At 39.4% G+C, this 14,045-nt stretch overlaps 1 protein-coding gene across 1 annotated transcript; it reads left to right on the top strand.

Annotated features, from left to right (window-relative positions):
• The first annotated feature begins 272 nt into the window (after positions 1–272).
• Positions 273–13,200, top strand: LOC119907447 (prolyl endopeptidase-like). The gene is made up of 15 exons (XM_038725211.1): positions 273–477; positions 2,744–2,818; positions 2,910–3,043; positions 3,188–3,318; positions 3,423–3,632; positions 3,763–3,884; positions 4,081–4,186; positions 6,473–6,664; positions 7,674–7,871; positions 8,228–8,331; positions 8,642–8,778; positions 9,611–9,705; positions 9,804–9,935; positions 10,933–11,089; positions 12,742–13,200. Exons 1-15 carry the CDS (start codon positions 430–432, stop codon positions 13,034–13,036), a joined length of 2,136 nt encoding a protein of 711 aa, XP_038581139.1. The 5' UTR covers positions 273–429; the 3' UTR covers positions 13,037–13,200.
• The last annotated feature ends 845 nt before the right edge of the window (positions 13,201–14,045 follow it).

Raw genomic sequence — 14,045 nt, 5'->3', positions numbered from 1 at the left:
TACTGAGGCGTTTTGCTGTGTCTTTACTGCATTTTACTAGTAGATAGAATTTTTGCTATTTAGGTAGAGGTCACAAATCATATGGAATTTGCAACTCCAGACTAACACCACTTACAATTTTATCGGGGTATCTTATAAATTGCAGATACTATCTAAATTAAATTAACAATCGCGCGCGAACTCACGTACTACGGCTGTGGTGCTGCCTTCACTTGCCTTGAATGAGACATCATTTCCTGTATAAAGACTAAGCACCGGCGGTCTGTGCAAACGTGTGTCAGTGTGGAAAAAATACTTTCACTTTCACTTCAAGTCTCCATTGATTTCGTCGCTGCATTCAGAACAATAAAAAAATAGGAGAGAAAAAAAAGAAACAACATCGCTACAGAAAGGCCTCTCAGGGAAACAGAGGAAGACTTTAGGAAACCCATGGCCATGGCGTTTAAGTATCCGGCTGCGAGAAGAGATGAGAGCAAGGTCAGTGTCAAACGGTAAAGAAAGTGAACTTATGCAGGGTGAGTTCTCTCTCTGTCATTCTCTGGTGCACGCACACAATCAGGGGGAAAAGCAAGACCAGGAAGAGTCATACGGGTGGGGGGGTTAGCAATACAAATGGCGAATGGACAAAGAAAGAAAACCAAAACTTTAAATATCAATTTTAAAACTCATTTAAGGGGAAATTTTGCTGCAATAGCTTTGCGAAGAAGTAACGTTAGCTCTTTGAAAATGTCGCAAACAGGAAACCATGTCCCACGGGAACAATAGGCTACGTCCTCATGCTCTTTTAGCTGAAACTGTCGTTTGTCTCGCAAGCATTATTTCCTTATGACCACTGTTCCTCTGATAATGCAGCTCTTAGCTTGGTCGTGTTTACAGGCATAGGCGATGTTATTTTTTTTGCCAGTATATAACAATGAGTCACTGTTCCTCCCGCGGCACAGCCCCAGTCGCCTAAATATTTATTTATTTATTTATTCATTCATTCATTCATTTAACTGACTAGTTATGTTTTCTCCAAAAGTGTATCTGGCAACATGATGGTCGAAAGGCTGTTTCAAAGCCTTCACCACACTGCCAGGAATACAATTCGGGAGAATTACTAGTTACTAGTTTTATTTTAATTTAATGTAGGTACTGCCCCTAGTTTTTCCTGATTGGTTAATTTAAAGCTAGGGTGTGCTTACAGTTGCTACAGCCACACATACCTATATGTTTATCTTTGTGTGTCAGAGCATCGGATTCATTGATTGCAGTTGGGCTGTAAAGAGAATTTCAGAAAATATAATAAAAATATTGCTTAACCTAGCTATATTAATAGCTGAATTTCTGACTGATTTTTAATGAGCTTGTTTTGTCCCTTCAACAAACCAAAACCCCAAAACACTAAGAAACAGAAAATAAACAATTCTAGGTATTTAAAATGGCAATGAATGGTAAAATTAAAAAAAAAAAAATAGAATTGTTGTTTAATTAATTAATGATTATTGATATTGTTTGCCCAAAACAATAAAGGCATCATAATGAGCCTTCAAAACTGACCATATGTCACTTCTGTGTAACTGCAGAATGTAAACTCCTCTTAAGATGATTAGAATCTGCAAATGAGGACATGACCTCAGTCAATGGTAAGCACGTCCCTGGGTGTATGTGTTTATTACGGCTGAAGTTTGCCCCTTTGCCGCAGTGTTTACAACGGACAAAACATGGACTAATAGGCTTTGCCTGAATTGCTGGTGCATCCGTTGCAGACAGTACAAACTTGTATTGGAAAACAAAAGGAAATCTCAAAAATGACAACATGTCTAACAAAAATTGACCCACAGACACTGTAAATATGACTAACATGCATGTGTCATATCTAGAAGGATGCAATGACTGAATTAAGGCAAACGAGGTTGCCATTTAACCTTTGAATCTGCCCACTCCACTAACAATTCTATCTGACATCAGACAAATAATTTGACTCACTATCGTACAATCAGTATGCTAAACCTTTTTTACTGCTTGGTATGAAATAAAGAGTTAACATTTCATGACAGAAAAAAACACTTTATCCAGATTAAATTATATTGCAAAGACAGTACCCACTTAGAATCCTTCAATATTTCTAATAATATAAATCTTAATATTAAAAATGAGGTACACCGTCTCAAAAAGTCTTACACTCTCAGATTTGAGTACCTAAAATACATTCTATTGAGGCCTCCGTCATTAAAGTCATCCACACAGTATTTTCCAGTGTTGTGGGATCATTTTAGCTGATTTGTGATTTAGCACCTCTGTTCAGAGCAGACTTAACTTGAGGTGAGAACGGAATAATGTTTAACATTTAAGCTTCAAAAGATGTTAACATGTCTTTTTAGATGAATAGAAAAATTATTTCTCATTTTAATTACTGGAGACTAGAACCAGAACATTAAACTGGTGCCTTTAGAGGCATCGGTGGACAAATCTTATGGTGCGTGTTGAGAGAAGCTGCCTACTGGTGCATGACGGTTGGCGTTTCTAAAGCATCTGAAGTAACACTGTTTATTCCAGTGTTGACAAGCAACAACTTGAAAAGCCAATTATTAATGACACATTTGTACAGATGTTCTTCAGTTCCACAGAAGACAGTTGTTGGAGGGAAGTAACAACAACCATGGTATTGCACAAGAGAATCTTCTCTAACAAGAAAATCAAGTTTAAATATGAAACACAGAAGTTTATAATTGTTCCTGTTTAACTTGTAAATCTGCACTAGGTCGATGACTACCATGGAACTAAGATCTGCGATCCCTACACTTGGCTGGAAGACCCTGACAGTCCGGAAACAGTAGTATGTGTTGCTCTCTTGCAGAAAGCTGTAGTTGAGTCTTTATCAAAAACTCTCCAAACTTCATCCCCCCTCTCTCCTTTTTGTGTCTCAGGCCTTTGTTGAGGAGCAGAACAAACTGACCATGCCGTACCTGGAGCAGTGTGCTGTCCGGGCTCAGTTCCATGAGCGGCTCACTGAGCTCTATGACTATCCCAAATACAGCTGCCCTTACAAGAGAGGGAAGAGGTATCCATTAAAAATTAAATTATGGGCACTACACAGAGTGAAAAATGACCACACTTATGAGAGAGACTTACTTGAACTGCAGGTTTGAAGGGAAAAAAATTAAACCACGCTTATTGTCACATTATTTCCTGTTGTTATTTACAGGTATTTCTACTTTCACAACAAAGGTCTCCAGAATCAAGATGTGCTGTATGTGCAGGACTCTCTGGATGGAGCTGCCACCGTATTCTTTGACCCGAATGAGCTATCTGAAGATGGCACTGTGGCACTGAAGAGTGAGCCACATACACTGAAAATGTCACTATACACATCTACCTAGACAATTAGAAAAGATGTATTGTGCTGATCCCTCCTTTTCTTTGTTGCTCTCTCCACCCAGTGGGCCGTCTGTCTGAGGAGTGTGAATATTTTGCATATGGTTTGAGCAGCAGTGGTTCCGACTGGGTAACAGTGCGTTTCATGAAAGCTGATGACCTCACCCCGCTGCCTGATGTTCTGGAGAGGGTTAAATTCAGCTGCTTGGCCTGGACTCACGATGCCAAGGGCATCTTTTATAACTGCTACCCACGCCAGGAAGGCAAAACTGATGGTAAAGAGGACTCGCCATACACACAAAAGCATGCTCTATCACAGTTAACCACCTTTTAGCCAGATCCATTCCCCATGCAACAACTATTACAGATCTATTCAAGACTTCACCACTCTGTATTTCACTAAAGGCACAGAGACCACCTGCAACATCAATCAGAAGCTCTACTACCACGTCATCGGAACCAAACAGTCAGAAGATATTCTGGTTGCAGAGTTCCCCGAGCATCCTAAGTGGCACAGTTCAGTAACTGTAAGTCCATAGTAATCTTCAATCACTTATTGAATCACTTTACATCATTATTAACACCCAGCAGCAATCAGGTTATTTAAAATATTAATTTGAGTTCTTGAAAAAGTTCTGTTACAGAATTGCATATCAACAAAAAATTGTTATAAAACATTTCATAGTAAAGACAACATTCATTGTCATTCCTTTTTCTCTCCAGATATCAGATGATGGTAGATATGCTGTTTTGTCCATCACTGAAGGCTGTGAGCCTGTCAACCAGCTGTGGTACTGTGACCTCCAGCAGCTCCCCGACGGTATCACAGGTCTGTCTCCTTGTGACAAACTCTCCACTGAGCACTCCATAAACACAACAATTCACATATTTTCTTGAGATGTAGGGTCACCGGTATAGAATCCTTAGGTCTGCTTTGGCACATTTGCACTTATGAGGGAATATAAGTCAAAAAGGTTTTCAACGTCAAACGTTGAACACCAAAATCATCAAAATTGGTGGTTGGGGTTAGATAAACTCAATTAACCATTTAGTTTTTGAAATATCAAAGAAATACAGCTAATCCTCTAAAAGAATAGTTCTTGGAACAATGCTGGCAACAAAAGTGAATACACCCCAAAGTGAAAATGTCCAAATTGGACCCAAAGTGTCAATGTTTTATGTGGCCACCATTATTTTCCAGCACTGCCTTAACCCTCTTGGGCATGGAGTCCACCAGAGCTTCACAGGTTGACATGACGACATCACTGAGCTGTTGGATGTTAGTGTGCTTCTCCACCTTCTGTTTGAGGATGACCCACAGATGCTCAATAGGGTTATGCTCTGGAGACATGCTTGGCCAGTCGATCACCTTTACCCTCAGCTTCTTTAACAAGGCAGTGGTCTTGGAGGTGTTTGGGGTCGTTATCATGTTGGAATACTGCCCTGGGGCCCAGTCTCCGAAGGGAGGGGATCGTGCTCTGCTTCAGTATGTCACAGTACATGTTGGCATTCATGGTTCCCTCAATGAACTGTGGCTCCCCAGTGCCGGCAGCACTCATGTAGCCCCAGGCTATGACACTCCCACCACCATGCTTGAATGTAGGCAAGACACACTTGTCTTTGTACTCCTCACCTGGCTGGTCTCATCAGACCACATGACTTGGTTCTAGTAATCCGTGTCCTTAGTCTGCTTGTCTTCAGCAAACTGTTGGCAGGCTTTTTTGTGCATCATCTTTTAGAAGAGGCTTCCTTCTGGGACAACAGCCATGCAGAACTTTATACATACTCGTACACTCGTACTTGTACACTCACTACTTTACATTATAGCAAAGTGTCATTTCTTCTTCTTCAAAATGTGAGGGGTGTACTCATGTTTGTGAGATACTCTGTTCTTTCAGCACCCCCAACAGTGACTGATGAATTTTTATGATTACGGACAAGCATTAACAAATAAGAAAAATCATCCTTAACCCTTCCACCGGGAATCCACTGGCTACGGCACATTGAGGGATCCATGTAGGCCCAGAAATGACAAAACCCTGTGCCGTTCTTCTACGTCATTAAACCGCGGTTATACTGCGCGAACATGAGAAGTAGACGCTGGTGCCAACAGGACTGTAGTAGTATTTTATTGGTCCAAAACTGGCTTCACTGCTCTCCATTCAAATCAGCGGGGTGGCTTCGTCCAGTAATATACTGTCTATGATTTCCCACAAAGAGCATTTCAAAATCAGAGCATTTTGCCTGCCTGATTTTGCTGACATGTTTAGATTTTGTTGATTTTGGAATCAGTTTTTGCATTTTGTGCTTCTACTATGATTAAGTAGGCTACGTAGTTAAATTTCTTTTTGTGTCTGTTTTAACCTTGTTGTTGTTTTACAATCTCCGCAGGGTGTCTTATTTTGAAAGTTGGCTGGATTCTCTATGCCGTTTTGTGTCTTACTTCCTGCCTGGTTCGATCTGCTCTGTGCTGCTTGACGCAGGTCACAAATAAATTCTCTGCGGAGAGCCGCTTCTGGGACATGCTGCAGCCGCGTCTGGTGGACTCAAAAGCATTGACTATAATGGCCGCGATTAGCTCCGGCAACTGCGGCGCTGCCGTAACGCGCTGGAGTCAGTGGATTTTAGGGGTTAGGATAAATTCATAATGTCTCTGGACAATCTTTTTGTTTGATGGGCTTGCTACCCTGGAATTTAGCCTTTGTGCCCTTAATAAATTGACAACACCAAAGGCTATGTGGCCATGCCCCTAAAATGATTAAATTCCAGGCAGTGTCATCTCCCAAATCAAACATGGAATCATAGAAAACCAAGCGAGCTTTTCTAGAGTGCAGACTTTCAAGCAGCAATTGATAATATCAGCTATAAAAAAAGAAAATCCCCCCCCAACACACACAGAGTTTTGACATGTTTTAGTGCAAGCCTATTGTAGAAATGTGGTATTGGTCTTTATAAGCTACCATAATTCAGGTGGACAGGATGTGTGTATTTTTCTTTTTTAGAAATTTAATTAACTGCAACTCCCAATGGTCAGTGATGGAGATGGAAATCATGTGATGCGTCTTTTCTGATTGAGATAAAAATAATAATTAATTTTATTAATCTTCTCCTCTAGGCCTGCTGCCATGGGTCAAACTTGTGGACAACTTTGATGCCCAGTACTCGTATGTCACCAATGAGGAAACTGTGTTCACTTTCCGCTCAAACTTGGATGCTCCTCGGTACTGTCTCATCAACATAGACATCCAGAAACCAGACAGGCAGCACTGGACTACCCTCATCCGACAGCACGACAAGGATGTCCTGGGTGAGAGTGAATGGAAATTTCAATGTACTTCACTAATATAGTATCAGTTCTCTACAGAAGAAATGTAATGCATCTGAAAGTTCAAATAGCAGTTGTGCTGGTGTAAAACAGACCTTGGTTGGCATGACAGCTGTGAACGTTTCAAAAGTCCACCAGGCTTTTAGAAAGACGTAAAGGGCTTATACGTGGAAACATACTTCCACAATTCAATCTTGCAAAATACTTTTTCGCTGAATATCTGTCTTAATGTTTCGGTGGTGGTCCAACCACAACAACTGGGAAGTTCTGTGTCTGTGGTCAAAGACCTTCGTCAAAGGGAACTCTGCTCAAAAAGTGAAACTTGGCCCATAAGCACTTAACTTTTTGGAGGGTTATGAGTCATTTGAATGATGGTAACTATACGTCGAGTTGACTGAAACATACAGCAGTGAATGTCCATTTCCACTGAGACGTGTAAAACACACACAAATATTGAAAAAGAGGAAAGGAAAAACACTTGAAGGATAAGGTGACGCTTTATTTTAATTCCCCTTATTTGGAATTTATAAGCGGCATATATGCATTTAATGTTTTTTTTTACTTGTAGCTGCATACAACTACTTCATAGTGTTATAAACCATTTATTAAATGTTTGTGTTCTGCTTAAAAATGCCAAATTGAGACCTTGAAGTAAAGTTTCTGAATAATTGTGATATCAGTGATACTGCTTGATTAGTGCAAGTTAATGATTTGTTTCTCAAATTCAATTTTGTGTGGCAAGTTTTTAAATGAATCTGAAGTCATGTCATTCCATTGCTTTTAAAGACATGTCTTGTTATATTTGTCTTCCCAGGGTCATTAGATGGCTCTTTGTTTTCAAGATACATGAGGAAGTTGACATTGGTTGTAACGTAGAAAGGATGACAGACAACAAGCATACCGTATCCCTTGGATACAGTATTTTTTTATAAAACCATACACAAGTTGCCATGTTTACTTTCTTTCAATTTCTTCTTGTATCCCTTTACAGGCTTTGTATCTTGTGTGAACCAGCACCACCTGCTGGTAAACTACCTCCATGACGTGAAGGATATCCTGCAAGTGTATGAGTTGTCTACAGGCCAGCTGGTGAGGGACCTTCCCCTGGATGTTGGCACAGTGTCCGGAGTGAGCTGCAAGAAGAAACACTCTGACGTTTTCTACAAGTTCTCCTCCTTCACTACACCTGGTAATTCCTTAATTTTGAAAATTCTATTTTAGTTGTCTCATATTAGTAAAATTAACGCTGTAAAATCCAAACATAAAATACTATAATATATAATTGAATTAATCCCATGTGAATTTATACAAAAACTCTTTAAAGTAGATTCAAATAATTAGGGTTGCAACTAAAAATTGTTGCAAGTGCTGTATTGCTACTGTAATGTAAAGGTATACTACTTTTGAATAATACATGACATTTCAGGAAAAGATACATTAAATGCTAGTTGAAAAGTAAATGCTACATAAAATATATATTTTTTTATAATTACTGGAAATGGAAGCCTTGTAATTTAAGATTAAATTTTATTCTGTGCTGCCCAGGTATCATTTACCACTGTGATTTGAGCAAGTTGAACCCAGAGCCCAGAGTGTTCAGGGAGGTGGAGGTAAAAGGCATCAAGCAAGAGGACTATCAGACCAGCCAGGTAATGTCCTCCTGTTTTATCTCCTTTACTTATCTTCTCTTTCTGTAGGTCATAGGTCTCCATTCTCAAACTTCCTTTTTGGACTATAACTTTATTTCCCCTTATCATCCAGTTAATTCTTGTTTCTGTGTTATCACATGTATTAGTTGCATATTCATATATCATGATGCAGAATGATTTCCCAGAATCTTATTCACTATGGTAGAGGAAGTAATAAGTTCTGTGTTTGTGAACAGTCATTTTAGACATAATATAACATATTTTGTAAAAGACAAGCTGATTTCAAATATCTTCTCTCATACATTTGCAGGTATTTTATCCCAGTAAAGATGGAACCAAAATCCCCATGTTCCTAGTTCATGCCAAAGGCCTAAAGAAGGATGGGACTCATCCTGTCTTCCTTTATGGCTATGGAGGTTTTGAGTCTTCCATACAACCATACTACAAGTAAGTACAGTTGCTGTGCTCAAAATCTCAAACCAATGGGACCACTCTTTTCTTTGTGATTTGCTAAGCAGACATCGATGATGACACTGATCAGTGTGGAGAGTAAAATAATTGATATACCAACTTTCTATAAAACATTAAAGAGCTGCCCTGTTTGTTCTGCAAGATCATCCTATTCTGTTAAACTGATTATCTTTGCTGGCGTGCCATTATTTTAGTGTGTATGTCTTTTAAGGTATGCAGTAACTTCATTTTAATATGGTATATCTAGACGTTACGTCATTGTGCAAATGCACTATAGATATACTGTATATAAATGAGTGCACTAGCAGGATGAGCAGGAACAGCTAAATGTAGCAGCTTACTTTAAAAAAGTATTTTATTTACCATTTTTATATGCCGTATAACCATGATGCTGCTGAAATAAAATGCAGAAAAATTAACATCTGATGATTGACATCTGATGGAAATATGACTCTGTCTCTAAAAGTGGATGATTGAACTTTTTCCCATGGCCTAGTGTTAATAAAGCAAACAAATCATATGTTTAGATACTTCAGAATCGCAATACATGTTTGAAATTGAATTGGCACCCAAATATTGTGATAGTATTGAATCGGGAGATAAGCATTTCATCCATGCCCTAATAGCACATGAGACTGAGTAATCTATTCAAAGGTTTAACTGTATCAAATGTATCACTTCTAATAACACTATTTATGCTATGTTGTTACCATTTAGATCGTAAAACATCAGGCAGCTATTAGGTTTTTCCCTTGATGATGTACTTTAGATGACATTATTTCCCCCTCTCTGTTCTGTTTGCGGTCAGTGTTGCTTACTTACTGTACGTGAGACACCTGGGAGGGATCCTGGCAGTCGCCAACATCAGAGGGGGTGGAGAGTACGGCCTCACCTGGCACAAAGGTACAAACATCCAAGGAATGTAGGAAGAAAACATTAAACAGAGGTTTGCTATTTTGTAATTCTGTGTTCACACAACTTCTGCTGTGTCGTGTTTGTAGCTGGTACATTAGGGAACAAGCAGAATTGCTTTGATGACTTCCAGTGTGCAGCAGAGCATCTGATCCAAGAAAAGTACACCACAGCCAGCCGTATCGCTATCAACGGGGCCTCTAATGGAGGGCTGCTAGTAGGTAAGAACAGGGAATGTTGACACACACATCACCTTTTAAGAAATATTAGTCCTGGGATTTGAAAATTGCAGTGTTGTGTTAAGGAGATAAAAATTGTGAAGGTAGGGGATTCCTGCTCTTAATGTTTTATAGCTCAAATCTGGTCATGGCGCTTTACCTCTACACCCTCCCCATTTTTTACAGCTCGGCTCCAACTTCCTATGCAAATTAACAGGGGGAGACAGGGGGAGGGAGAGGGAGGGGATTTTTTTCTTTTTTTTTAAATCACGAAAGGCTCTCCCATAAAAGTGTGTTTTAAGAAGGGCTTTAAAGGAGACCACTTACTCAGCCGACCTGATTTCTTTGGACAGATCGTTCCAGAGCCTAGGGGCCCTGACTGCAAATGCTGTCCGCTTTTGTTTTCAGCCAGGCCTCTGGAACAGACAAAAGACAGAGGATCTTAAAATATATACTGGTGCATAAGGTACTAAGAGGTCAGGGATATAGCGAGAGAGAGAGGACATGAGGAGCCTAAAAAGTAATCAGTAAAATCTTTTCTAAAACATACTGGAAACCAGGGTGAAGAGGCTAAAACAGGAGTGATGACGTTGCTGTGTTCTGGCTAAAAGCCTTGGCAGCTGAGTTCGGTACAGTCTGGGGTCGAATAGATTTTTGGTTCACACAAGTAAAAAGGCTGTTATCCAGACGTGATGATTGATCACAGTGCTTTGTATTTATATTACATCTTTGGCATAATTGCTAATGTTCATCTAACAGTAGTTAGCGGCTTAGCTTCAATTAATTTAGCTATTAAACAGCACATTAAACAGTGCTTAGTCACCTAGTTTACCAAAGGCTGGCACAAACCCAACAAATGCCTTCTTCCCTGGCGTGTGAGCGGCCATTTAGGAGTGATTGTGTCTTACAGTGTGTAGTAAAGGGGATGCATGTGCATTTGAGTGTGTGTATTTGTAAGCAAATGGAATCCGTAACCTAAATCTTAAATACACACACACAGCGGCATGCGTGAACCAGCGTCCAGACCTGTTTGGCTGTGCTGTGGCAGAGGTCGGGGTGATGGATATGTTGAAGTTCCACAAATTCACCATCGGCCACGCGTGGACCACCGACTACGGCTGTTCTGACGAACCGGAGCAGTTCAAGTGGCTCATCAAGTACGAAAAACATAGACACAACAAATCACTAATATATATTTTCACACATCTGCTTACATCCTCATGTCTCGCTGCTGTCATGCCTGATCAGAATAAGTTGAACACCCCGTATAAGTTAGTGGTAATTTCCAAGTGTGTGATGTTTAGTGATTCTGATCATTTTTCTACAGTTCCCTTCCTGTGTTTGGCACTAAGATTAGTTTAAACAACTAGAAAAGCCAGTATGAAGTGTACGACTGGTAAAAAAATATAGGTAAAGAAGAAAACAGCAAGTGTATAATGCAGTTCATCCAGATTTCCAGGAATTTGTTCTCCTGCTGGATTTGGGGGACTTTGCTATATTCATATTCATAATTTCTTTGTATCTACTTCAGTATCTTCTATTATCTGAATCTCAAGACAAACTAACTCACTCTGCGCATGTCAGTGTTGATAGTCATCACATCATGGGTGTTTGGTCTTTGTTGGTTTCAATAATCTCTAAAGGTCTGTTCACAGCCTTACACTCACCCACATAAACCAAAAATTCACAGCAGAGCAACTGAATTGCATTAAAGATCATGAATCACTTCTATATTCTGTCTGATTTCCTCTAGGGCTGCACGATTAATCTAATCGCAATGTCGTCACGTGCGATTACATAACCGCAAAAAGTGCGCAATTTAATAAAAGAAAACGTGTGTGTGACACACTCTTCTCTGTGTAGGCTGCAGTCTGCTCGTTATCCACGCCCACACTGGGCTCTCGCATGTGCTCCTCAAAACAGACAGGCCTATGTGCAATCAGAAAAATGATTTATGAGCAGTGTCCGAGTAACGTTTAAGACAACAACCTGCCGTAACCCCCCCGGCGCGCCATTAATCGTTCTGTATCGGTGAACTTTATCGTTCAACATGTTAAACTTTTCATAAAGCCGACGTGCTTATCAGTCACTGTTTGTCAACCAACCAATCACAGCTTGGATGGGGCGGCACATTAAAAAAAAAAAAGTTTAATGTGATACAGTCAACTTTACAATGTTGAACAATAGGATTATTGACAAGTTGTACTTGTGAGTCTCTTTTGCACAAGAACTAAATAAATAAAAACAACCCACAGAAATGAAACTGCTGTAACTGGATTTAATATTCAAATAATGGTAAAGTATACTATTATATGAAATTATAATGAATATAGTAATATTCTTATTATTATGCTAACAGTATACTATCTGACCACTGTACTCTTTATTTATTAATGTCATGATATTATACTAATACACTTATGTATACTAATTCCTCCTCCAGGTTGTGGATAGAGCCTCTGCAGTGGACTAATGTAGATTTAGCCAGAGCCAGTGTGCCAACATGTGCTTGTTCTAGCTACCTCCTCCGTAGAGTAACGCGCGCCCCTTATTCTGTTTTACATCCGTTTTACTACTTATTGTTATAAATATTTTTTATCATTTAACTCTGTTCAAGTTGAGAAATACACATTTCAAAATGTCAGTATTTTGTGCATTTTCCTTGATAATCAAGCTAGTAGACTCATAGTACCATTTGTTCAATTATAATCGAATCGCAATATGACTTTCTCCAAATCGTGCATCCTTAATTTCCTCTTGAATTTTCTCACATTATGCTTCCAACCGGTCTTTATCACCTTCTGTCTAGGTATTCTCCTCTCCACAATCTGCCTCAACCTCCTTACTCTGGCCCTCCCTACCCTGCCGTACTGCTTCTGACAGCAGATCACGATGATCGCGTGGTGCCTCTCCACACCCTGAAGTACTGTGCTGCCTTGCAGCACGGAGTTGGCAGCAGCCCTGTGCAGCGTCAGCCTCTGATGGTCAGGGTGGACACCCGTAGTGGGCACGGTGCAGGGAAACCCACCGCCAAGGCCATCTTGGAGGACACGCACATCTTTTCCTTCGTCGCTGAGACACTTGGGCTCAGCTGGAAGGATTGAGGAGATAATGATGGGAGTTTAAGCATATACACAATGATCAAGGCTTTTTAAGGGATGAATGACTTCTTATTTTTATTTTTAAGAAAACACAATTTATTGAAAGAATATAGTGGTCCAGCTAAAGTGACGATGTAAAAAAAAAAAAAAAAAAAAAAAAAAAAGGGCAGCTAAAGGAATATTGTTAGAAAAATAATAACCAAGAACTACAATGTGCTACAAATCTGAGATACTCATTATAATGGCTCTTTTCAAATGCACAATTCAGAATGCATACTGTAAGTGTGGAATTTGAACTTTAGGCTAAAGCATCTTCAATAAAATCTCTTTCTACTATGATTTCTGTCTATTGCATTATAACACATAGTGTCCCAAATCTTAATATTGTCTTCTAAAGTTAATCCAATTAGAACTGAATTGTTCAGCACCACTAGTGGAAGAAGTACTTCGAAAGTATTTGAGTGAATGTAGCAAAACATCAGTGTAAAATAATGTGCATCTAAATGTAATTTACAATATCAAAAGCAAGGGTGCCCCAGTGACCTTGAGTTTTAGGGTGCTGTCCCTGTACCACAACATCCCCTGTTTGATTCCGGCCGGCAACTTTAGTCCAAAACATTTTTTATATATTACTAGTACAAGCATCAAAAGTACTAACAACTAATCTAGATATCAGTTATATTACTGTATATATTAAAGCAATGTTATTACTGATGTATTTTCATATAGGCAGTATTTAAATATTCCAGCTGGTTGAGGTTGAGCAAATTTTAACTACTTTCTATGCAGCCTGCGAGAGTTGGATAAGCTCAAGACCACTCTGACTTATGTAAGGCAAATATGAATCTACAGGAAGTGATTATTTTAGCTTGGCTCAACAAACTCTGCCTCCCAGCACCTCTTAAAACTCAGTAACTCAAACATATCTTGTTGATTACTCACACTTGATTACTTACTTACAAAAAAATAGAATTAACTGTAAAAAGGTTTTTATGGGCCATGAAATTGTTTC

The sequence above is a fragment of the Micropterus salmoides genome, unplaced genomic scaffold (assembly GCF_014851395.1).
Source record: "Micropterus salmoides isolate LMB-PRFRI ecotype aquatic unplaced genomic scaffold, ASM1485139v1 Ms_hic_scaffold_17, whole genome shotgun sequence".
In the NCBI taxonomy this organism is placed as follows: domain Eukaryota; kingdom Metazoa; phylum Chordata; class Actinopteri; order Centrarchiformes; family Centrarchidae; genus Micropterus; species Micropterus salmoides.
This window is presented reverse-complemented; position numbering and strand designations above follow the sequence as displayed.